Source organism: Rutidosis leptorrhynchoides, chromosome 4, assembly GCF_046630445.1.
Source record: "Rutidosis leptorrhynchoides isolate AG116_Rl617_1_P2 chromosome 4, CSIRO_AGI_Rlap_v1, whole genome shotgun sequence".
In the NCBI taxonomy this organism is placed as follows: domain Eukaryota; kingdom Viridiplantae; phylum Streptophyta; class Magnoliopsida; order Asterales; family Asteraceae; genus Rutidosis; species Rutidosis leptorrhynchoides.
In genome coordinates this window covers 65,225,061-65,249,551 of record NC_092336.1, presented here as the reverse complement: position 1 = coordinate 65,249,551, position 24,491 = coordinate 65,225,061, and the positions used below count along the sequence as shown (strand labels likewise).

At 33.9% G+C, this 24,491-nt stretch overlaps 2 protein-coding genes across 3 annotated transcripts; one reads left to right on the top strand and one right to left on the bottom strand.

The window, feature by feature from the left end:
- The first annotated feature begins 9,940 nt into the window (after nucleotides 1-9,940).
- LOC139843779 (protein transport protein SEC16B homolog) lies at nucleotides 9,941-16,430 on the top strand. Of its 2 annotated transcripts, none has more exons than XM_071833931.1 (13): nucleotides 9,941-11,464; nucleotides 11,713-12,027; nucleotides 12,497-12,625; nucleotides 12,816-12,938; nucleotides 13,049-13,195; nucleotides 13,677-13,808; nucleotides 13,921-14,055; nucleotides 14,146-14,273; nucleotides 14,364-14,472; nucleotides 14,564-14,881; nucleotides 15,015-15,152; nucleotides 15,232-15,509; nucleotides 15,590-16,430. In XM_071833931.1, exons 1-13 carry the CDS (start codon nucleotides 10,022-10,024, stop codon nucleotides 16,074-16,076), a joined length of 3,882 nt encoding a protein of 1,293 aa, XP_071690032.1. In that variant the 5' UTR covers nucleotides 9,941-10,021; the 3' UTR covers nucleotides 16,077-16,430. The 2 variants fall into 2 exon arrangements, with proteins under 2 accessions (XP_071690032.1, XP_071690030.1); XM_071833929.1 differs by having other exon boundaries at nucleotides 15,009-15,152.
- Nucleotides 16,431-16,461: 31 nt separating this feature from the next.
- On the bottom strand, nucleotides 16,462-22,944 carry LOC139843780 (asparagine--tRNA ligase, chloroplastic/mitochondrial). Its single transcript, XM_071833932.1, has 15 exons — nucleotides 22,463-22,944; nucleotides 21,506-21,574; nucleotides 21,024-21,134; nucleotides 20,770-20,874; nucleotides 20,417-20,554; nucleotides 20,194-20,274; nucleotides 19,974-20,051; nucleotides 19,810-19,878; nucleotides 19,598-19,672; nucleotides 19,107-19,190; nucleotides 18,926-19,012; nucleotides 18,300-18,395; nucleotides 18,138-18,212; nucleotides 17,386-17,512; nucleotides 16,462-16,834 (listed from the first exon to the last, which is right to left on the bottom strand). The coding sequence occupies exons 1-15, from the start codon at nucleotides 22,886-22,888 to the stop codon at nucleotides 16,719-16,721; spliced, it is 1,737 nt and encodes a 578-aa protein (XP_071690033.1). The 5' UTR covers nucleotides 22,889-22,944; the 3' UTR covers nucleotides 16,462-16,718.
- Between the last annotated feature and the right edge of the window lie 1,547 nt (nucleotides 22,945-24,491).

Here is a 24,491-nt window from a genome sequence, read left to right as displayed (position 1 = left end):
CCCAGATCAGTTAACTTTGAAAATGCTGACGAAGCAGCATGTTGTAGATGATCTTAATGGCCAAAAGTTTGATGATAAAGAAAGGAGTGTTAGGAACGCTCGATAGAAAATTTAGTACCGAAAAGCGGATTATGTGAAACTATGAAGAAAGCCGTGGACAAATCACAAAGAATAAGTTTGCCTTCAAAGAATCCAAATGATTCTGTGCCTACTGAAATCGTTAGCAAACAACTTATTTCTCATTCTAAACCTTCACAGACAAATCTTCTTCATCATCCATTAATATTAGAAATTCTAAGATATTCTCGTATGTTCTATTATAAATATCCTCCATATTTCTGGCGATATTTTCACAACTATTCTTATCTGAGATCATTTATCTCTCCGTAATATCTGCAACATAAAAGAAACTGTGTTAGTTTCTAAATTCTGAAACCTTCGAGTTTAAAATATGAATGTTTTGAAGTAGTGTTGGGAACTGAAGCATGGATTAGTATAATATAATGACACTTGATCAACGTCATTATATTACAGTAAGTCATGCTGAGTTTCTAATGAAGCATGATGATTCACAGTACCGTCATCATGTGTCATTTACACGACTCTTACATTCTATCTAATCTCTAAACATATCAAGAGAATATTTTTCTGGATGACTCGGTCTTCTCCAGGGTATTCTGGTAATTTAACAAATCAAAATCGTTCTATTACCATTTTCTTCTTAGAGCATTAGCTATGTTCATAATGAATTTCATATCTACGAATTCCGGACCATTACTCGCTTGACTCGAAGTCGGGAAGAGAAAACGAAAGCATGAAGCTCCGAAAAATAATAAAGAATATAAACTCCGATAATAACCCCGAAATTACAAATCGTGTATATCGATGCAGATAGCAATATAGAGACACGGGAGAATTAGAAACACTATAAACACAAGAGTATAGTAGAAGTAAATAGATTCTTCTGGTGGTAGATGAAAAAGAAGAATGACAGATATAAAAGTTAGGAGTATATCAAGAATCAGGACTGGATGGAGCATATTGATGAATGTTTTAAAGTAAGAATCAAGGGAGAAAGAATAGAAGGTGTGAGTCGTGGAAAATAAGGAAACGAAGGGGTGAATTTATAGTGAAATATCCGACAGAGCAATCGAAACAGATTATTGCATATAATCAAAGAAGATCCTGATTTCCTTTATCACCAAAGAACCAAATCTTATTACGTAAGATTCTCTTTAAATCCCGGAAATCAATCATAACTACGTCATCGGTTAAGATGAATATATTTTACTCATCTCACTCTTTTACGATAGTCTCATTTATATTCTTCGCATAATCGAATCGTTTTATCTACATTACTCAATGATGATAAAACTCCATTATCACCTTATATTTGTCATGAAAACCTTCTTATTGTTATCCATAACAACCTCTATCAAATTTCGGGGACGAAATTTCTTTAACGGGTAGGTAGTGTAATGACCCAGAATTTTCCGACCAAATTATACTTATGAGATTAATATTTACATAAATTAAACCATACCAACATGATAAGCAATCCAAATTGTTGAGACTTGTGTTTTTGAAAAGAGTTTTACACAACGTTTGACCGTCCAATATGACCGATGATATCACGAACTATATAACATACGATAATTATACGTTTGTGTATATATATGTATTTATATATATTTAACATGATCTAAGGATGGTTTAACATCTCATTGTGTACTAATGACAATGAGTTATAAGTATATTTTGAAACTACTAACTTAAGTTTTCAAAACGATAACTATACGTAACATTCTTTGATATATATACTTATAATCTATAATGCTTATACATGTATTGTATATATAATGTATTTAATCACTTTTAAGGACTTAAATACATAAAACAATATAAGTATATTCACAAAAGATAGCTATATTTGAATTCTCGTTCCGTTTCCTCAAGATTTCTATACGTATATCTAGGGTATATGTACCCGTATCATACCCAGCTTCTATACGTATTTACTATTGGTATATACACATCAAATCAACATCCTAATCAACATTATTACTGCCCTAGATATGAGGTAACTAGGATTTGTCAAGTAGTATGAATTATTAGTAAGAAAACAAAATTAGGAATCCTTTTCTTTCTTTATAAACTAAAAACGTTTTTATAAATGAACACCATTTCTTCACTCCATTTTCTCATAACTACACCCTCATTTCTCTCTCAAAATACTCCTAACTTCATACTTGATCATCTCCAAGCATTTTCCCCATCATTTAGCTTCAATTACAAGCCTTAAACACCATAAGAAAACTCTTTCAAGAACATATCAAAATAACCACCCATTTGAAGAAGTTTACTTCCAACCTTTTGATCTAACTCCACCACTCTTTGATTCCAAGATTATTTCTTATCTTTTGCAGTAACTTTGTCCAAGTAACTTGAGGTAGTAACCTTGTTCATAATCTTATTCAATTCATATTCATATAGCTATCTTATTTTGTGGTATAAAATTTTAACAACAAGAACATAGTTTGAATGATTTCAAACTTGTTCGCAAACTAAATAGATCCTTCTAACTTGACTTTTAAAACACTTCAAGACCTGTAATATATCATAATGATATGCTAACCTAACAAGATATAACTTGGTTTTACAAAGAACATCTTAAAAACTGAATCTACGTCGTCGGAGTGCAACCGGGGGCTGTTTTGGGTTGGATAATTAAAAACCATCTTGAACTTTGAATTGGAAGTTCATGTTCTGGAAAAATGATATTTCTTATGAATATGTTAACACATAAAAATTTCATGGTTTAACTCAAAGTGCAAGTATTTTCAGAAAAATGATCATTAAATGTTGTTTTTATGATGGAAAATGATCACTTTCATAAGTTTCACCAAAGTTTGACCTATAACCTATGAATTCGTATATAAATTAAGGTATTTTCAGTTCATATTCTTAAAATTTGACTCGATCCAAGGAAGTGGCAAGTTGAACCAACAAAAACGGAGTTTTAATGAAGAAACTACGACTAAAACAAGATTGGGTATCCGAAGCTAGTTTAGCTACGAAAATATTTGGAGAAAAAGTAAATTAATCATATCTTTTCTAATTAATATGATATTTTATATATAATTACTTATGATTTGATTTTATATATTTCAGGACTACCCGTAAACAACACGAGAAGATTAATCATAAGACCTCATGATTGTACGCAACACGTCATTTGACAACACGGTACTTTATGTACGCAACACGTCATTTGACAACATGGTACCATGGGTCGAGATTAATTCTGATCAATACGAATACGATGGGGTCTTTATTTATTTTATTTAAGCAACTAATTGTGGACCACTAACATCGGACTGCTAACTACGAACTAAGAAAATATTAAAAGTATTAAAAGTATATATATATGTAACGATTACTTAAAAAGAAAATATGTTGATATATTATATATATGGTTAGGTTCGTGATATCTATCGGAGACCAAGTCGAATTAAATATCTTCAAGGCAAAAGTGAGTTTCATTTGCTCCCTTTTTAATTGGTTTTGCAATATATATTTTTGGGCTGAGAATACATGCGCTGCTTTTATAAATGTTTACGAAATAGACACAAGTACTTAAAACACATTCTACGTTGAGTTGTACCACTGGCATATTTCCCTGTAGCTTGGTAACTACTATTTACATGGGTATTGTAAACGCGAATCCTGTTGATAGATCTATCGGGCCTGACAACCCCAACCGGACTGGACGACCAGTATTCAACGGTTGCACAGTACTTCGTTTTGGTGACTACACTTGGTACGGTGTAGTGATATTTCATAATAAAGGGAATATGCGACGTTGATTAAATGTTAAGTATGGTTACCAAGTGCTCAACCACTTAGAATGCTTTACATACACTTGCGAGTGTATTATGTTTATGATTATGAAATCTTGTGGTCTATTAACATATTGAAATGATTGTTATGATAAACCTATGAACTCACCAACCTTTTGGTTGACACTTTAAAGCATGTTTATTCTCAGGTACGAATTAAGTCTTCCGCTGTGCATTTGCTCAATATAAGGACATTACTTGGAGCCGATCATCGCAATGGGACCAAATGTTGATGACTTCGTCCAGGTGGATTAGGACGGGTCCTTTCAAATAATATATTAATTTCGTTCATTTTATAATGTAATAGATATAGCAAATAAAATATAATTACGTAGCAAACATTATACATACAATTTGGCAATTCACTCTACATCACCAAGTCACACGCTGCATTCTCGAGTTTTTATATGGATAGAAAGGAAAGAAGTTGAATGGATAAAATATTATTCAATGATTCTTGAGGGTTTTTTTTATAAAGGAAAAGAGTTGAAAGGAAAGGGTTTGGACAGATATCTCCTAAGCCTTTCACAGTAATCACTATCGGCCCATATTTGAGATGAAAGCAAAGGAAATCCAATTTTATATTGTGCAACTGACAAATTTATTCATTTAACTTTATTAATTTTTTACGCTTCTTCCCGCTAAAACAAAAATATATACTCGAAAATACATTTAAGCTATTTTAGTTTAGATTCTTTTACATCCTTATTATCTCCTCTCCTCTCTACCCCATTCCTTTCCACTAAAAAAAATCTCGAGAACACAGTGTTTAAAACTACCTAGGTGCCATTTAGCATAATAAAAACACAAAGACCTTTAACGTGAGGTCCACTTTGTGTATTACTCAAGGACATCGTATACATATCACTCAGAAGTATATATATCATGTCACAGACTGTAAGTTTTCTAAGATAAGAGGAATTGTAATATAAATGGTTAGATCCATTTTAAAAGCAACAACCCACTTATATCAGAGTGAATTGCACACGGGAGTACATTTATCTTAATTTCTTGAATATATACTAAAAGCAACATAGAGGATATCAGATTTTAAGATTTTAAGACATAATCATAACGTGATTTAGTAACATCTTCATATGTATTATCAAAATGGTAACATAGAAGATATCAAAATGGTAAGTACAAATCAACTACTTACAAATATTGTTAAAAGACGTATAAAATGAAAATAAGAGGTCATCCAAAGCTTTTCATCCAAAGCTTTACCTGCAGTGGAGGAAGACAACAAACATGTGACGTGAGATGAAAATGTAGAGATAGCACGAAAAACTGCTATGACTCATTACTCAACCCTCCCATTATGTCACCTTATAAGACCATAATTAAATGACTTTCTAATTATACCTCAAGAGTATGTAGATCAAGGATACAAACTGAAAGTCTAATCTTTTATTTTACCACAAGCAGTTAGCTATAATCGCAATTAATAAAGATGGACACTTGTTATGTAAACCATTGGTATATATAGAACCTTATCATGAACTTCAAAATTCAAATGAAGTACCTAAAATACAACCACCATCAAATTGCATCAAAATAAAAAATATCAAATAAAGTAAATAAACCAAAGAATAATATCGACCTATCACATTGACATCAACACGATTTGTATTAGATACCAGATCAAATAACATATTAAGTCATACATATTTGCAACTTAAAAGATATATCACCTTACCCAACTCATCCTGCAATAGGTGTTATTAAGAAAGACATTACTGAAAATGCATAATGATCCTACAAAAAGTGTTAACTTTCACCAACTACATAGTCATTGTTATCAAATCACATGTATGTACCTTATTTGGTGTAATCTCTTCAACTTACCTGCTCACATAATTCTCAACAGTCTGCTGACCGTGGAGCTTATCCTCACTGACCTAAAAAACCTCTTTATCAATGGTAACATTTTCAACCATGAATCCATAGTAATTAAATCGAGGATTAAAACCACTAAACCCGCAATATGCCAGGCATACGGATTGTGCAACACATCGTTGAAGTCGGAATGTGGTTTTTGAGAGATTAGCATACTGGAAAATTTTGGTTAAAATGCAAATTATATTAGTACTTTGATTAGAAATAATTTCAATCTAAAGTATGTATAGTTTTAAAATTAGTATATAGTTTCAATATTACATATTCAACTTTTTTCCTTCAACCAAACTACAACTTTTTTTTATTTAAAGAAAAGTATTTCACACAAACAACATAATAACTGCAAATTCAAACAAAAATTATCAACTAAATATTAATAACTACAAATTCAAACAAAAGTATTTCAAGCTAATCCAATCATCTTTGACTCAAACTAACAATTACTCACTCTAACCAATTTGCCCATTTTGACACTCTAATTATGAGCTCTTATTTAAAGAGTAAATTTACCCAACATTAATCTTGCCACATTTTTACTAACAGTGACCATTCGAAAACACAATAAAATTACGGAAAAAAACCACACCTTGGTCTCACTGAACGCATTTCGAACCCACTGATTGCATTTCGAAACAGATCCTTTAGTATGATGCCAATCTAAAGTCGTAAAAGTTAGCTTATTTCAACAATAATAATCAAATAACTTTAAGAATTGTCTTACTTGATACCGCATTCACAGAGACTTCAACGGGCCTCTAAAAATATCACCAATGAAGGTTCAATAATGTGGTGGTGTCCTTGTTCAAGATCTAAAAGTTGCGGCTGAGAAGGAAGTTGGCTTTCAAAAAACATGGTAATTTTTTCCCGTACTCGAGCCACCCGTTTAGAATAGAGAAGTATTACTCATTTTGACATGCTACATTGGGAATAGGGTATCTACCTGTGCCTATCCCAACAATACCTGGTATCTATATCTGAAACACACTTGTAACATAATTGAAAAAATAATAACACATTGAGATCCAAAATCACTTAGAATGAAACATACTTATAAGTTATAACAGAATTGAAAAAAATAAAAACTTCATACGATTTTAACACTATTAAGACAGACATTTAAGATTAACTTACCATGATCAAATGTATAAAACGTCTAATACCAGGAAATCAAAAATCAGAATTCACTGGTTTACTAAAAATAATATATAACAGAACTTAAGATGGAAACAATGATAATAAAAAGAAAAAGTGAAGGTGAATTACCCTGATTCATTTACAAATTTCTAACAAACATACATGATACATGATTATTTGTTATTTGCTCTCGCGTTTTTAAAACATAATAGTCAAAATGCTCCGGAGGCCCTGTTAACATATAATGAGCAAACTGACACATCATTGAACTGCAAATTAAAATGAACATGGTCTTTCATTTTAAATAATACGGGTAGTTACCTGACCCAGTTAAAATTGCATTTCAGAAACATAACTTCTAAAGTGCTCCAATTTTGGCTATATCTTCATCTTTAGCTATGGGTCATGGTTCTGTAATATACTAATATATTGAAAAATACAAATATGTAATTCATTTCACCTTCAATCTAACAATCTAACGCCAGCTAATAATGTAAAAAGTGATATCATTTATGCATTTATTCTTTTAATAATCACTTCAGTTTTATGAATTCGTTTTATTAGTGCACAACTAATCAAATACTCTGATGTGCATTAACGATAGATTATATCCCAACTTTTAAAAAACGAGTTAAGAGTCACAACTCTAATCGACATTGCATGACATTATTGATTTCCATTAAAATTAAAATGAAAATCATATTAGTTCCAAAAGTTATATTTAAGGTACCTCAATAAATAAACCAATTGGAGATTAAATCATAATTAGTTCCTCTTGTCAATGCTTGTTTGGCTGCAATACAATTGAAGAAACACAAAAACAGTAAGCAACTTATAGTTGATTTTGAAGACTACAATAATAGGTAAGAACACGCGTTATATAGACTAGAAAGCTGATCCATCATTGAGGGGATCGGAATATGGAATACCCATATGAATCATGATACAGAAGAATTAAGCACATTCAAAATAATTTGTAATCAACCGATGAGCGCAATTTATTAATCATAATAATTATTAACAATAAACTGATAAGCGCTAATTATTAAGAGTAATTTAAAACTCGATTAAATAGATTACCTGATATCATAAACACAAGTGTAGTGCTTATATCGCATAAAAGTCCGCGTTCACCAATTGAAGTTATTGAATTTGCGCTATTACAGATTCTCGACTAAGAGTACTGCTTAAAAATCAAAACAAACCTTATTGCACTATTACAGTATGCGATTTAGATGTAAGAATGATGAATTGATTTTCGATCTCGATGATTGTCGTGTGATTGCATCTAGGTTTAGGATCATCAGCGACTGGATGTTTGGTGTTGGTTAGAGAGAAATTTAGGTTTTTTTTTACGAATCGAACGTGAGAATGATGTTGAAATCAGCCAGTGGAGTATTACCGTATGCGAATCCGATGAAGGTGAAGGAAGAAATGATTCTAGATCTTGATTATGCCTGGAAAACGGGTCGGTTTGGGTAACAGTTAAAAATGGTTTTAGGTTGAAATGGGTCATAGGTCAAACGGGTCAATTTTTTAAACGGGTCAAAATGGATCAGGTTGGGTCGGTTTGGGTAACGGGTCGAAACGGGTCACATGTCAATTGAGTCAAATGGGTCAAACGGGTTACATCACTTTTTTTACATTTATAACATTATTTTAGTTATTATTATTTATTAAATATACATAAGAAACATTAATTAATATACATAATAAATGATATAAACATGAATGCTTTATAAATTTTTGACGGATGAAACTTTTTATGCTTGACCCATTTGACCATTTACAAAATTCATTAGACCTATTTCTATTTATTGATTTTTGAGTATTGATACCCATTAGACCCGTTCATTCATTTTTTGTATAGGACTCAATAGGTTTGAGAGAAACTCATTTGAATCTTTTTTTAAGTTTTGATTTACATTGTTAGGCCTGATTTTTTTCAAGATCCAATTGACCCGAAAGTTTGACCCATTTGACCTAAATTTGAGTGTTTGGGTCTCAATTGCCAGGTATAATCTTGATAGTTGTCGTGTGTGTTTTTAGAGGAAGCTAGGTTTTTTTTGTTGTTGTTGCAGATCGTGAATGGTTTTAGCAAATGAGAGGAGAATAAAAGACCCCTAAAATTTCAATTTTGGCCGCCACTTTTTGATGCGTAAGGGTATTTTTGTAATCAAACAATTCAAGGCTAGAATTATGAGGTTATTAGCAAGATTAAGAAAGAATTAAGGGTCTAGATCATTGATGGTTAATTTAATAGATGCCTAAGATTAATTTTGCTATCTAAAATGATCTATTTTCAATTTTGTTATCATGTATAGTAGATAGATAGTTATAATTATAATTATTATATTATTAATATTTAAATATGTATTCTTTTTACGAAATTAATTACGTTACATATGTATGCGAAAATACATGTCTCTATATATTTGTAAAAACAACGACAAGTTTTTTAGTCAAACGGGTCATTAAAATAAATAACTTTAACATTTACATTCAATTAATACATAAAACATGTTATTAACTTTTTTCATTTAAACAAACCAGTAATTTAACGGATCATTTAAAAAAAATAAATGCGTTGTTGTGTCCTCCTCTGGCGCGAAAGTTTGGGTATCTCTATCTTCTATTTCTTTCTCTATACGTACGTATATACGTTTCTATTGCTATTGTTATTGTTATTATTATTCCGTCTTTTGAATTTGCATATTAATACCTAAATTTGAATTAAATTTTTTTTTTTTTTTTTTTTTTTGCGTTGTTTTTGGAATTCAATTCGCCTCAGATTAATGGATTGAGAGAGTTCAATTTCAAAGGTAAAATTTTGCTACAACTTTTGTGTTTTGATTCATAGGTCGGTGATCGGTAAAACCCTAGATACATGTTTCGCGTTTTACAATTTGGTATTCATACAGAATATAAATGTACATTCAGGGGATTTTGTAGATTTGATGAATTAGGTGTTTCTGTTTAAAATATATGTGACGTTATCATTAGTTCAAATATTGCTCAGATGGATGGATTGATTTTAGGATCAGAGAAAGTAATTAGGGTTAGGTTTTGAGTACAATCCTCCATTGCAAATGGAGGATACTGATGAAGATTTCTTTGATAAATTGGTTGATGATGTCGATGTTGATGATAAATACAAAATCACTTCAACTGCAACAAGCGAATTAGCGAAAGCGAACGAGGTTAAAGCTAATTCGAGCGTAGGTGGATTGGTGAAACTAAGTGAAGAAGAAGATAGTAAAGCTTCTTCAAGGATTAGTACAATCAATGAGTTGATCCATAATCAAATAGATACGGGTCAGTTATCAGCAGTGTCTAATTCTTTTGCATGTGATAATGTGAATCAAGAAGCTAATAATGTGGTTCAGTATAATGCAACTAGAGGTGGTTCAGGTGTTAAAGAGGTGCAGTGGAGCGCTTTTACTGCTGACCCGTTTGGTGACAGCAGTAACATATTTGGATCCGACTCTGACTTTTTTACCGAATTTGACAGTAATTTGGTTGACCCGAGTACAAAAGTTGACAACTTTGTTAACAGTGAAGTGAGTTCGGTAGATAATTCATCAAATGTAGGAAGTGTTATAGAACACTCGAATCATTTTCAAGAGGGTCAGTCGTATACGACATCTGGGAGACAAAGTATGGATGGGCAAGATCTTTATAGCACTCAGTATTGGGAGAATTTATATCCGGGGTGGAAATATGATATGAATACAGGACAATGGTATCAAGTTAACGATCGTTATGACGAAACGTTAAATGCACAAACAGGTGATAACACTAGTTCTTATGTGCAACAAACTGTTAGTCCAAAGTCACAAACGAGTCAGGCTAATGAGATTTCGTCAAATTGGAGTCAGGTTAATAGTATTAATAACGTGTATCCACCACATTTTTATTTTGATCCTCGATATCCTGGTTGGTATTATGACATGAATATCCAAGAATGGTGTGCTTTGGATGCGTATAATTCTCAGCTAACCAATCAGAATGGTTTTTCAGCAAATAATTATTATTATGGAAACGAACAGTTTGATAAGCGGGTTGGATCAGACTATAACTGGAACGGGTCATTTGGTAAACAACAAGGTTGGAATACTGATACTGTTAACAACATTAATCAACAGCAATCTTATGGTGCAAATTTTCGTGTAGATAACAATGTTAATCAAGAACAGTCTTATGATTATGGGGGGATGGTTTCGTCTTATGATGAAGCTAGTCAGGTTCATAATGAGTTTCCTGGTGTTTCTGGGTTCCAATCGATTGGGTCTAGTGGGAACTTTAACCAACCGTTTAGTCAATCAGTGAAGGATCAAACTGAAATGATGAATTCTACAAACACTCATTGGAATCAAAATGTTCATCAGAGTGGACATCAAAAAGCTTATGGTACTAATGCAGGAAGGTCATCCTTTGGTCAACCACCACACGCATTGGTTACATTTGGTTTTGGCGGTAAGCTTATTGTCATGAAGGATACAAGTGCGCTAAGTGCATCCTATCGAAGCCAGGTGAGCCTAAGAATCTTCATCTTTTTTAGTCAGATATTTGTAGTTTCTTTTTGTTTCCACTTATGGTTATATTAGATCCACTCTAATAAATGGCTAATTAGTTGACATGGTAACTTCAGTATTTGGATTAGAGTTGGCCATATTAACACATTTACTAAAGAATGGGTTAATTTTGGTTACCATATATTATGTATGATGGCTCCAAATATAGAACGTACTTAAAAATGTTCTCTTTTATCTTATTGAAGGATTCTAGCGCCGGGTCAATTTCTGTTCTAAACCTGGCGGAAATTGTCACCGGAGCAGGCAATGCATCAAGCAGCTCGTCTGGTGTATGTGGTTACTTTCATACCCTTTGCCGCCAGTCGTTTCCGGGCCCACTGGCTGGCGGAAATGTTGGTGGTAGAGAGTTGAATAGATGGATTGATGAGAGGATCACCCAACCTTCTGGCACCGACTACAAGAATGTACAAGTTTTAAGGCTGCTACTTTCTTTGCTAAAAATAGCATCTCAACACTACGGGAAATTGCGTTCTCCTTTTGGCACTGATACTACATCCAAGGTAATAATAGCCTTGTTGATGGTTCATACTATTAACGGATTACTTGCATAATATGCATTTCTTTTATTTTGTTTGAAAATAAATGAATAAATAAAAATATATGCAAATGTACATAAATGTTATCCTTCTAACAATAGAGGGTCTTATATTTTTGTAAAGGATTCTTTTTGTACAAGTGTGAGATTTGAATACTGTGACATGGTTATTGTAATTTTATCTTGCATAAATTGATTAAACTTCCATCAAATATTTCGCATCTATGGAAAATTACGAGAATGCTTTTTTCTACCTTGTCTTAAAGCGATCATACCCTCAGTAAGTCTTTACCCAAATATCATCTATCAAATATCAAATTTGTAGCTTCTGGCATATACAGCATTAGGATAATGTATCTTAACAACAGTGAAATAAATGATGTTCCACAAGTTATTTGCCAACACTGAAAATGTTAATATTGGTTTTTAATTAGGAAAACGATGCACCTGATGTTGCTGTTGCTAGATTGTTTGCTACTGCAAAGAAAAACAGTGCAGAATACAGCGATTATGGTGTTTTCGCCAACTGTATGCAACAGTTACCTTCAGAAGGACTAACCAGGGTATATATCTTTTATTCATTTATTTCCATGTGGATCTTTTCATGTCTTTTCAATCAGCATTACTCAGTGCTGCCTTGAAGTAGTTAGTTGACTGCTTTCGACCCATTCAATTACAAATGGGTCACTTTAGGCTATCTTTCATCTCAGCCAGGTCAAACGGGTCAAATAATATTTTATGTATGTGACTTAGGCAACTACTGCTGAAGTCCAAACTCTGCTAGTTTCCGGTAGAAAGACGGAAGCTCTTCTTCGAGCACACGAGGGTCAATTGTGGGGGCTTGCCCTCGTTCTTGCAGCACAACTTGGAGAACAGGTTAATATGTAATTTTGGTTTTAAAGTTTATTACTTGGATACATTTTTTATGATGTTATTCTCCTGTTTATTTTATTCTTTTTGCATGGGGATTCGGTTCTTTATTGTAGTTCTATGTGGATACTGTTAGAAAGATGGCCCTTCGACAGCTAGTAGCAGGCTCACCTTTGCGGACGTTATGCCTACTTATTGCTGGTCAACCTGCAGACGTGTTTTCAACAGACAGTATAACAAATTTGTACCAACAATCTGCACAGGTAATGTGGATATATATTACTTCTAACCGATCAAATGGGTATAATCAACATACTTGGCTCAAAAGGAGACTGTTGAACAGTCAAATTTGGTTTCTCTACTATAGTTTGCACACCTTCTATATACCATTTTCAATCCAAACCTAGATTGACCCCCTACCGAACCTTCTCACCCTGCCCAATTTTCAACCTATACGGGTATACATGCCTTCTTCTAAAGGTTTGAATTATACCTGGAAAACGGGTCAGGTTGGGTCGAGACCCGAACGGGGTTTGGGTAGAAACGGGTCATGGGTTGAACGTGTCAGAGATTTTATACGAGTCAAATGGGTCATGGGTAGAACTGGTCAGAATTTTTAGACGGGTCAAACGGGTCTGGTCTAAATGTGTTGGGTCAAGGTGGTGGGTCATACTTCTAATGGATTATTTGAATGTCTTTTAGGCTCATGTGTGGATGAACTGCTTTTTTGTTTTTGTGCTGTAGGCTCAACTTGGTGCTAATGTTATGCTTGATGATTGGGAAGAAAACTTAGCAATGATTACTGCTAACAGGACCAAAGATGATGAACTGGTGCTTATTCATCTTGGGGACTGTTTGTGGAAGGATACTAGTAACGTAAGTTCTGCACATTATTGTCCATTGAAGTATATAACTGATATATTTACCTAACATGTCAAAAGATTCCATGTTGGTTTTCAAATTCGTGATTCTGTAACTAATGATTCAGATTATTGCGGCACACATATGCTACTTAGTTGCTGAAGCAAACTTCGAGCCGTATTCAGACAGCGCTAGACTCTGTCTCCTTGGTGCCGACCACTGGAAACATCCCCGAACATATGCGTCTCCGGAAGCCATTCAGGTGCCTGATTATAACCAATTACTAGTCACATTAGTTGTGTTATTCTATTGTTTTTTAAAAATAATGATATTTTGAATTGAATAAGAGCAGAGAACAGAGGTGTATGAATACTCAAAGCTTCTGGGGAACTCTCAGTTCACCTTGCTACCATTTCAACCGTATAAGCTTATATATGCGAATATGTTGGCTGAAGTAGGAAGAGTATCCGACTCACTGAAGTAAGCATGCCGAAACTAAAACTTCCATTATAATTTATATTCTATTGTTTCATTATGCTTGTGTTACCGTTAAGTGGTTGTATAATTCAGGTATTGTCAAGTGATATCAAAATCTTTGAAAACTGGTCGAGCCCCTGAAGTAGAAATATGGAGGCATCTGGTTTCATCATTAGAGGATAGGATCAAAACTCACCAACAGGTAAACTGCCCATGAGATTGCAACGTTTAATATTTATATGTTTTTTTCTTAAATATAATTTCTTTGTTATTGATATTATATCATTTGTCAGGGGGGTTTCTCTACAAATTTAGCTCCTGGTAAATTAGTTGGAAAGTTGCTCAACCTTTTTGACAGTACAGCACATCGTGTGGTTGGTGGATTACCGCCACCTGTCCCATCAACGTCTGGTTCTAGTATCCAAAACGAACATTACCATCAACCCACGGGTCATCGGGTATCTTCAAGTCAGTCAACAATGGCGATGTCAACGTTAGTTCCATCTGCATCCATGGAGCCCATCACTCAAAACTCAACAGATGGAAACAATAGAAGAATCCTTCATAATAGAAGTGTTTCAGAACCCGATTTCAGTCGGTCACCTAGGCAGGTTGTGATATAATTTTCCTTGAAAGATTTAGTCTACTTTTTTAAAGTTTTTAATCTGAATGAAATATGTTATAGTAAAATTGAGGACGATCTCTCGCACAACTTGTGATTTGGAAAACTTTATGTAGAATCAGGTTGATTCATCCAAGGAAAACAATGCAGACTCACAAATTAAAGCTTCTTCGTCTTCACGTTTTCGGCGTTTTGGCTTTGGCTCACAGCTCTTTCAAAAGACTGTCGGTTTGGTTCTTAAACCTCGCCAGGACAAACAGGTATCGGTTTCTTCATTCGTTAATCTACCGATTGTTAGTCCCTTTTATCATCGCGTTTATTTACATTCTATGTTGGCAGGCGAAATTGGGGGAGACGAATAAATTTTATTATGATGATAAACTTAAAAGATGGGTAGAGGAAGGTGTTGATCAACCGGCAGAAGAAGCGGCACTTCCTCCGCCGCCAACAACGTCGAGTTTCCAAAATGGAACATCGGATCATGTCTCAAAAAGTGGCGCAAAGAGTGAAGGGTCTATTAACAACGAATTTTCGAGCTCCAAAAATTCAGGAATTCCACCAATACCAGCCACGTCCAGCCAATTTTCGGCTCGTGGAAGGACAGGCGTTCGAGCAAGGTGATTGAATTTTTTTTTTTTTTTTGCTAAACCTAATCACATCTAGATATGATTATTAATGTTTTGCGTATTCTTTGTAGGTATGTGGATACTTTCAACCAAGGTGGTGGGAACCAAACCAAGTTGTTCCAATCATCACCATCTGTTACTTCCATTAAACCCGTCGCAAAATCAAATCCAAAGTTCTTCGTTCCGATGGCTGTACCGTCGGCTGAACAGACAGCCGACAATGTTAAAGAGAACGTGCAACATCAAACGAAAACTGTGGATGAGAGTCATTCACCGAATTCAGTACAAAACCGGTTCCAACCTCCATCGTATCAATCCTCTATGCAAAGATTTGCAAGCATGGATGACATTTCAAAAGGAAGTTCGCCTCACTCAAGAAGAACGGTTTCGTGGGGTGGAAGTACGGATGAACGTTTTTCTGTTTCTTGTAGAGAAGTAAAACCAAAAGGAGAGGCTTTCGGTATGCCTCAAAAGTCATTCATCCCAAGTGAACCAGTTGTTGCTCAGTATACTAATGGTGATGGTTTTGGTGATGACCTTCAAGAGGTTGAACTTTAGAAACCGAATCGTAAAATCTAATTGGTTAACTGCTAAATTGTACGTGATTAGAGTGTTAGGTTTCGGTAAAAATGTGTGATTTGCTAAAAGGGCGAATCGAGGGGTGCAACTGTACAGCTTGCCATTATTTTGTTTATCGACAAAAGTATGACTCCCTAAAATATGTTGTTTATAAGGTGGGTTGGGGAGGTTGAGATTATATATATGCTGTACCGAACATTCATTCGAATAATGTGATAGATTTTGATCTTACTTGTTACTTGCAGATGATAGTTGTAATAATTTGATGAAACCGAGTATGTTTGCGTTTAAATAACATTGTTATTCAAACAAGAAGCTAACTCGAACAAAATTAAGTGCAAGTTTTGAGATGATGAATATCACATTGAGATTATACAAGTACCCTTGCAGGTATTAAGCATAAAGTGTAACTATCCACCAATGGTTGTAAATAATGTGTAATAATAAAACAATCTTTGACATGAGTAAATATCCCCTTTTCTATGTCTGCATTTGCACATGGGGAAGTTGCAACAAAAATAAATTAGAACATAAAAAAGGAGTTAAGTGTTGCAAGATATGGGCACAATTCTGACCATCTATCGTCCCAAATATTATGAACCTCTTGAGGCGTTTTAGATATTAGAATTCGGCTGAGCCGGGTGCTCGTGGGAAAGGTATTGTGTCTCGAATATTATCTATTCCAGTTGCAAATTGAACAAGCCTCTCAAAACCCAACCCAAAACCTGCATGTGGAACTGAATACAGCAAAACAATTAGCACAAGTATGGATGAAAACAAATATGTGTAGGAAATATGATGCCTTGATGTTTATACTTTGACTTTAAACTTCTAATGAGTCACTCGCATTTCTTTAAATTGACAAGAATTCTATTCAACATAAATTAATCTGAAAACTATATAAACTAAATTGTAACAGATATGACTGATATTGGTTTTAATCTATGGAATATCTTTATTTTTTGTTGACAATAGTCAAACATTTTTATGGCACAATATGACAAAATTTAAAATGGTATTACAACAAACTAGTTGCTTGGCATCTGTAAATAAATTTAATCAGGCTAAAAGAACATACAGAGCTGATCAAGCAAGAGCATTACAATTTTGAAAGTCTAAACATCATCAAATGATGTGTTCAGATACGGCAATACTTGCAGAATTACTAAAATACGTACTAAAATACGTACTCTCTCTGATGTGAAGGAAATTAAGAATAATGTTTTGAATAAATGAACATATAACAGCTTGTTTCATATTTTTTAATAGACTGAAAGAAGATGCTAACCTGTGCCATATCGTCGAAGATCCAGGTACCACCAGAAACTCTCCTTATTAAGCTTGAGCTCGTCTAGGCGATTTTCCAAGTAATCAAGACGTTCTTCCCTTTGACTTCCACCAATAAGCTCCCCAACCTATCAATCAACAAGATTTTTAGCTAACGCAATTAAAACAAATATCCATTTACTTTATTTACACGAACATGGGCCAATTAATCAATTTGAGTTACCATATACCAACAAAGAGTATAAAAAAAAAAAAAAAAAAAAAAAAACAATTCACAAGAAATGGGTCAAACGGTTTAAAGTCATCCAATGGACACTCAACAACTTTATAACCTCCTAAATTGCTATTGTCAAATAGAGAATGGATCATTATTCATTAACATGACAATATATTATTACATCATATATAACTTTTTATGAACTTACATAATCCAAAGATTATAACCAACATAGTGTTGGTGGGGTCAATCCAGACCAACTGAAGCCAATTTGAGTCGCCCTAAACATTTTCCCATTTGACCCAACACTCAACCCGCCCATTTTAGCACATATACTTGCATAAAAGATTGTACACCCTATGTCCAAAAATAGGTACAATATTCAACTATTAAACATAAAAAATGCCCGTCTATAATGCGAAATAGAGAAACCTCAAAGACCAAAATCAATGTTATAAAATGGTTAGTGTCCTCTGATTGTGAATAAGTTTTATCAACTGCATTGTGTTAAATCAAAAATCGAATGCAATTATTACCCGTGGAACCAGCAAGTCCATGGCTGCAACAGTTTTGCCATCATCATTTTGTCGCATGTAGAATGCCTTGATATCCTGGATGATTTCAAAAAAAAAAATACCTGTAAATTCTAGATTTTTTCTTCATTATTTTGCTGCAGGAAGTTATGGTAAAGATCATGCCTTTGGGTAGTCTGTTATAATAACAGGGCATCCGTTAAAAGCCACCTCAGTTATGTAGCGCTCATGCTCACTTTGCAAATCACATCCCCATTTCACCTATATAATTATATAACCAACATATACAGTTAAAGGAACATTCCATGTTGACTATTATAACATATAAAAAGGATTGGAGCTATAAAAGCCTTATGTGAGAATCTCCAACAACAAATATTTTTTCATTTTTTACAGGGTTCTTTACTTGTGCTCACGATTTATTTTTCATGTATATACATCTGAAATGATTTCTTAGTTTAATTTATATTTTTAAATAAATATAAAATTATTTTTATTATTTGGAAAATTGTTATATAAGATTTCGAGCTTTTCAAGCGAGCCCTACTTTGACCTATGGTCTTGTTGTAATGATCAATACAGGTCAAAAATTCCACCTTATGAACCACGGATCTCAACCCTGGTAAATTCAACGTTGTCAAGAACCATTCAGTTTCGCAACTTCAAAAGTTCACTTTACCAACTTTTTATGGAACTTATATCGCTTCTAACATTCAAAACTAGCAGGTGTAAGTATCATTATTGCTCCTAGAAATTTTGTCAGCTGTAAGATGTACAAAGAAATTAAGTACCGGAAACTCAAATTTCTTGTTTGATTTTAGAAGCAGTTCAACTGCATCAGTGTAAGTCAATTGTACAAAGCTTTTCTCAACCACATCCTGTTGGATCAAAATCACTAGTAATAAATAATGTTACCGTGGGAGCAATAAACCAAATGTTGTATAGGGATGATGTGAGTTATAAAAATCATACATTCAAACGGTCGATGATTCCTTTCTCAATCCAACTATTAAAGAAATCCATATCTTCCTTGCAATTTTCAAGAACATGTTTCACCTATAATGCACAAAAGTTCATATATATTAATATAAAATAGAATAACTTACAATCAATACTCCCTCTCCCTGTAATAAAAGAAATCAACATCAAGATTTGGAAAAAATATTAGGATACTTTCACCCCCAATAAGATTGCAAGAGTTGATTCGGTACACAAAGTAATAGAAGTTATATTCCCAATCAAATGTTCATAATACCCCTTAATGATGACATGAAAAATAGTGGGTCGAAAAAATGTCATCAATAAATTCAAACTGATTACTAATTAGTAAATATGTGATTTTGTGAAAGTCAACTGATGGGAATCCTTCTTATGAACAGATGGTTATGATGCCAAACATTTACAAGGAATAGAGGGATCATAAAGTAATTTCCTAACTATTAGAGGGTTGTAAAGTAACATACGACATACTGGAGATAGGCAGTGGCACAGGCCATGTCATCTTTCAGGTCCGCAAACGCAAGCTCGGGCTCTATCATCTTCATAGAGATAAAAATTACAATTGCTATAAAAGCTTGCTCTTAGTTATACACGTATACAATGTACTTTAGAGTAAAAACCCTAACATTGTTTGAGGTAAATAACTGAACAAAACCTCAAGTAAACAAAAGAATACCCAGAATTCAGCCAAATGTCTAGAAGTGTTGGAATTTTCAGCCCGGAATGTAGGACCAAATGTATACACCTGAAAATAGTAAATATTTCACAAAATTAATAAGGCAATGACATGAATGGCTGATTTTATAAGTTTAAATGACATATTGAAGGAAAAAAATGTACATCAGAGAGAGCAGTTGCATATGCTTCAGCATTGAGTTGACCAGAAACCGTCAAGAATGCAGGTTTTTCAAAAAAATCCTGTGAAATCAATATGCAAGTTATATGTATGAATGTATAGGGGGGGGGGGGGGGGGGGGTGTGTACAAAAGTGAGTAAACGGAAGATTTTTGTATAGAAAAAAGATACTAAAAATTATATGGAAATTAAGGAAGAGACTCACTTTCGACCAATCAACTAAACCGTCTTTTGTTCTTGGAATGGCGTCAGCAGGAGATTCAATGGCTTCTTTAGAGCTTGGTATCTGATTAAAAAACCATGAAGATCAAAAAGTAAGAAATGAGTACCGAGAATGAATGCATTTCCACATTAGCATAAAATCCTATATGATATATGATAATAAGATTATTACTGACATAAAAGTAACTATTATAAAAGGTACACACCAATGTGGTTACACAAAATTGTTCGCCAGCACCTTCACAATCAGAGGCTGTAATAATAGGACTTGCGATCCAAACAAACCCATTTTCTTGAAAGAACTTATGTGTAGCATAGGCTAACGCATTTCTCACTCTTGCTACCTAATGTCAAATTGAATATGTAATGAGTGAATTAGTAAACATATGAGAAGCCAACCAGATATTCAGATCCTCACAAACTCATGTATTACACATAAACTTGGGTCAATAGTTCAATACGTACTAAAATATGCAAAAAAAGTGAACACGAGACTGTTAATATATGTAAATTTAGTGAGAGATAGGTTAGAATCACTTCTTGATAATGTAAATCATACCGCACCAAACGTGTTTGTTCTGGGACGGAGATGTGCCTTGCTTCTTAAAAATTCACGGGTGACCTTTTTTTTCTGGATAGGAAATGATGGGTCACTCTTACCAACCTATACGTACATCAGGAGAATCAGATGATTAACGTTTTAGAAATGCCCAATTCAGAAAAGGATAAAAAAAAAGAGTAACTTGTAGTAACAATATGTTTCAAAATATGTTTCAAGTATGTTTCTGATCTTTTGAAATGTTAAATATGTACCGTAACAAGTTTGTGAATCTTCAATTCTATTTTTTGCTTCTTTCCTTGACTGGGGACGACAACTCCTTGTACACAAATTGATGCACCCGTTGCTATCAAGCCACTCTCCACCTATTTAGAATGACACTAAGAATGTCATTTAGTTATAAATTGGCATCAAGGACTTAAAATTTGAATTGCTTACTATGTTTTGCTAAGAATGACACTAAGAATGTCATTTAGTTATAAATTGGCATCAAGGACTTAAAATTTGAATTGCTTACTATGTTTTGCTAATATCAGCAAAAAAACAAGATATGATTTAACAACAAAAGATGACTTAGCAAAAGTGAGCAGATTCCAGAATTGAGTGCCATGAGATGTTTTCTTTATAACCATTCGATAAGGAAGTTCAAACATCAATCAAATTAAACTATATCTTAATCGACTGGAAAACGATTAGTGCATTCCGATCAGAACAATCATTTCAATATTTCACCTACCTGATCATAACCTTCAGCTTCTGAGTCAATCACACACTGCATGTTAGAGAGGCATGAACCATCATTCACCTGCACTGAATGCATCACTTATTACCTTTCTGACAACATGTACAGATATCAATAGTTCTTGGTCAAAATTCACATGATCAGATCAAAATGCATGTTTCACCAATACCAACTCAAGTTCAAACTTCACTATGTCATATATAAGAAAAATAAACAAGATAATACCCACCAAATATTTGTTATCCATATGTTCCAGAATATGGTTAATGGTCTAGACTGTAACGTGATATGTCAAAGAGTAGTTTTCCTAACCAAAAATAGCATTTAGATTTCTTCTAACACTCCAAAGTCTTTAGTACTTAGAACATGTGGTACAAACATGAAAAAAGTGTAAAAATATGCTACAAAATACACATCAAGACTGCATTATAAAAGTACTCAATTCGAGCTGAGCTCAAGACAAACGTAAACTTTTTTCATGATAAAAACGATAATAATGCAAAAATGATCATATATCATTGTACTTTTCAATGCTTAACAAACACAATGAGCAAGCAAATTGAACAAATAGTTGACCTTGTAAAGAAATAAAAGCAACACCCCCTTCCCTTGACAGAAAGGGATGCCAATCAAATACCAAATTAACCTAACAGAGCACTAACACATCTCCATCTTAATTCTTAAATGTCTAAAGTTGAATTCTTTAATGTGTAAACTTTAAATTATTCACAAACGGTGTGACACTCCCATAGTTGCAGTGCATTGCCGCATTGGTATCAGATTATAATGACAAGTGCCCTAATTTTATTCAAATTCTATTAGATTTTAACTATCTCTTTTATTGCCACACAGATAACATTGAGTTGTAACATAATTTCAGCATGTAACAATATAATTTAACCAAATATTAATTCATACAACATTTCGAAATTATTCGTTGATATCAATTACCTCAATGAATGTAACACTGCTTTGAACACGTAATGTTCTAACCCAGCCTCTAACAGTTAGGGTTTGACCTAATTTATCCAAACCTTCACTTTCACCCCCTTTTATATCAACAATTCTCAGCCGTTTACGAAATTCGCCAACTCGACCATCACTTGATTGAGTTTTTGACTTCTCTACGACCTCGCCGGAAGAAACGGCGGCGGATACGACGGTGGATAAGAATCGACGGTGAGTTGTGGAGTTGGTTATGTTGTGGTTGAAGTGGATGGTGAGTTTTGACGGGTAATGAGGTGGAGTGGTGATGATTTGGTATTTGATTTTGGTAGGTTTTAATTGGTTATTGTATAAGGATAGGAAGCGAACGGTGGTCGAGAAGGTTTTACAACGGATAGAAGCGGTGGCCGGGGATAACGCCGCCGTAGCCATTCGTTTTTAGCTCAAAAGTGCTTGCGGTTTTACCTCATATAAGTAGAAGATGACTTTTTTTTCTTTCTCCAAAAAATATAAATTAAAATTATTAGATAATCTACAAGTTAAAGTCACGTATCCACGATATCTTTGAGTAGATTAAACAATTTAATTGACCACAATATACATGAAATACCATTTGAAACAAACCTACAAACGTGATCAGACCATCTTTATCCCTGATGGACGTGTTGTTGGGTGGGGTGGGTTGATTAATGAGCGTGCTGGCATACCGGTGTGTAATGGGGTGAAGTGTTAAGTGACGTGTTGGGTGATATGTTAAAATCTGATTGGAAGTTGGGTGAAAAGGGGATAAAAACTAATTAAAAAATGAAAAAAAATGCAACACGCCTCACAAATATTCGGTGCTCACTTGAAGCACGCCGCCGTAATTTTGGTTCAACACGCCGCGCTACGGCGTGTTTGCCGGCGTGTTGGCCAACACACTTCCGAGCAGGCCACCGTTAAAGGTGGTCTCAACATACATGTTCTACATAATGAAACCTTGCAACATTGTAAACAAACTCTATTGAGTTGATTTTGTTTCACCCATTTATTTATTTATTTATTTATCGGTGTTAACGTGACAAAAATGATGTAGTTTTGTTAGATTATTTTTAATAGTGATTGTGACGTCACACGCTGTTAGTGTACTTTTTGGTCAAAAGTGCAATCTGTTTGTGACGTGTCAATGTGAGTTTCTAACATTTTTTAATCGTCGAGTCAGTTTCTCGTGTCAAATATTGAGTAGGGTGATGTGGTAAAATTTGATTGAAAATAAATGGGAACAAATTAAATAACAATAAAAAATATATGTATATATTTATTAAAATGAAAAATAAAACAGTGGTTGGATGCTGAAGAAAGTCACAGACGCGTCACATACATAAATGATGGTACTCAAACTGACTAACTGATGCCCTGTTATATTCCGTCAATTTTCGTGAGTTTTGTCACATCAACTGAAGCGGACGGTTATATATGGTCTTAGAATGATGGTGTTGTGGTAAAGGTGATGAGATGAAGGAAAAGTGTTGAGAATGAGTGTTAAATGATGTAACAAAATAAGATTAAGAGTTTGTTGAGAAATGTTAATAACTAGAAAAAATCCGACCGCGCGTTGCTGCGGTTGTATTCGACGCGCGGTCCAATTTGGATATACGATGTCCGTTTCGCGTATAGTTAGTCGTGTTGTATATGTATATATATGTATGTAATATAGCCCGAAATATTTATTTTTTTTAACGATGTCCGTTTCGCGTATAGTTAGTCGCGTTGTGTTCGTAAAATTATTTCGAGTTGAACGGTGGTCTCGGAAAAATTTAACTCGCACCGAGCGTGAATATAGGGCCCGTTATTTAGTGGTTTTTTAACGATGTCCGTTTTGCATATAGTTAGTCCCGTTGGGTTCGTGAGATTTTTCCGAGTTGAACGGTGGCCTCGGAAAAATTTAACTCGCACCGAGCGAGAAGATAGGGCCCGTTATAAATTCGGGTGGAGTAAGGTTTTTTTATTTTAATTAAATTATAAATTTACGTTTTTTACCCCTGGAAAAAGTGTA

Coding starts and splice junctions, on each gene's coding strand:
- LOC139843780 (XM_071833932.1), bottom strand. CDS start 22,888: ATGGCTACGGCGGCGTTATCCCCGGCCACCGCTTCTATCCGTTGTAAA. Junction 19,191..19,597: donor CTGCCTATCTCCAGTATGTC/GTATGTTACTTT, acceptor TGTGCATTATAG/GTGAAACATGTTCTTGAAAA. Junction 17,513..18,137: donor TGGACTTGCTGGTTCCACGG/GTAATAATTGCA, acceptor GTTGATTGATAG/GTTGGGGAGCTTATTGGTGG.
- LOC139843779 (XM_071833929.1), top strand. CDS start 10,022: ATGGAGGATACTGATGAAGATTTCTTTGATAAATTGGTTGATGATGTC. Junction 13,809..13,920: donor TGTGGAAGGATACTAGTAAC/GTAAGTTCTGCA, acceptor CTAATGATTCAG/ATTATTGCGGCACACATATG. Junction 15,510..15,589: donor AGGACAGGCGTTCGAGCAAG/GTGATTGAATTT, acceptor TATTCTTTGTAG/GTATGTGGATACTTTCAACC.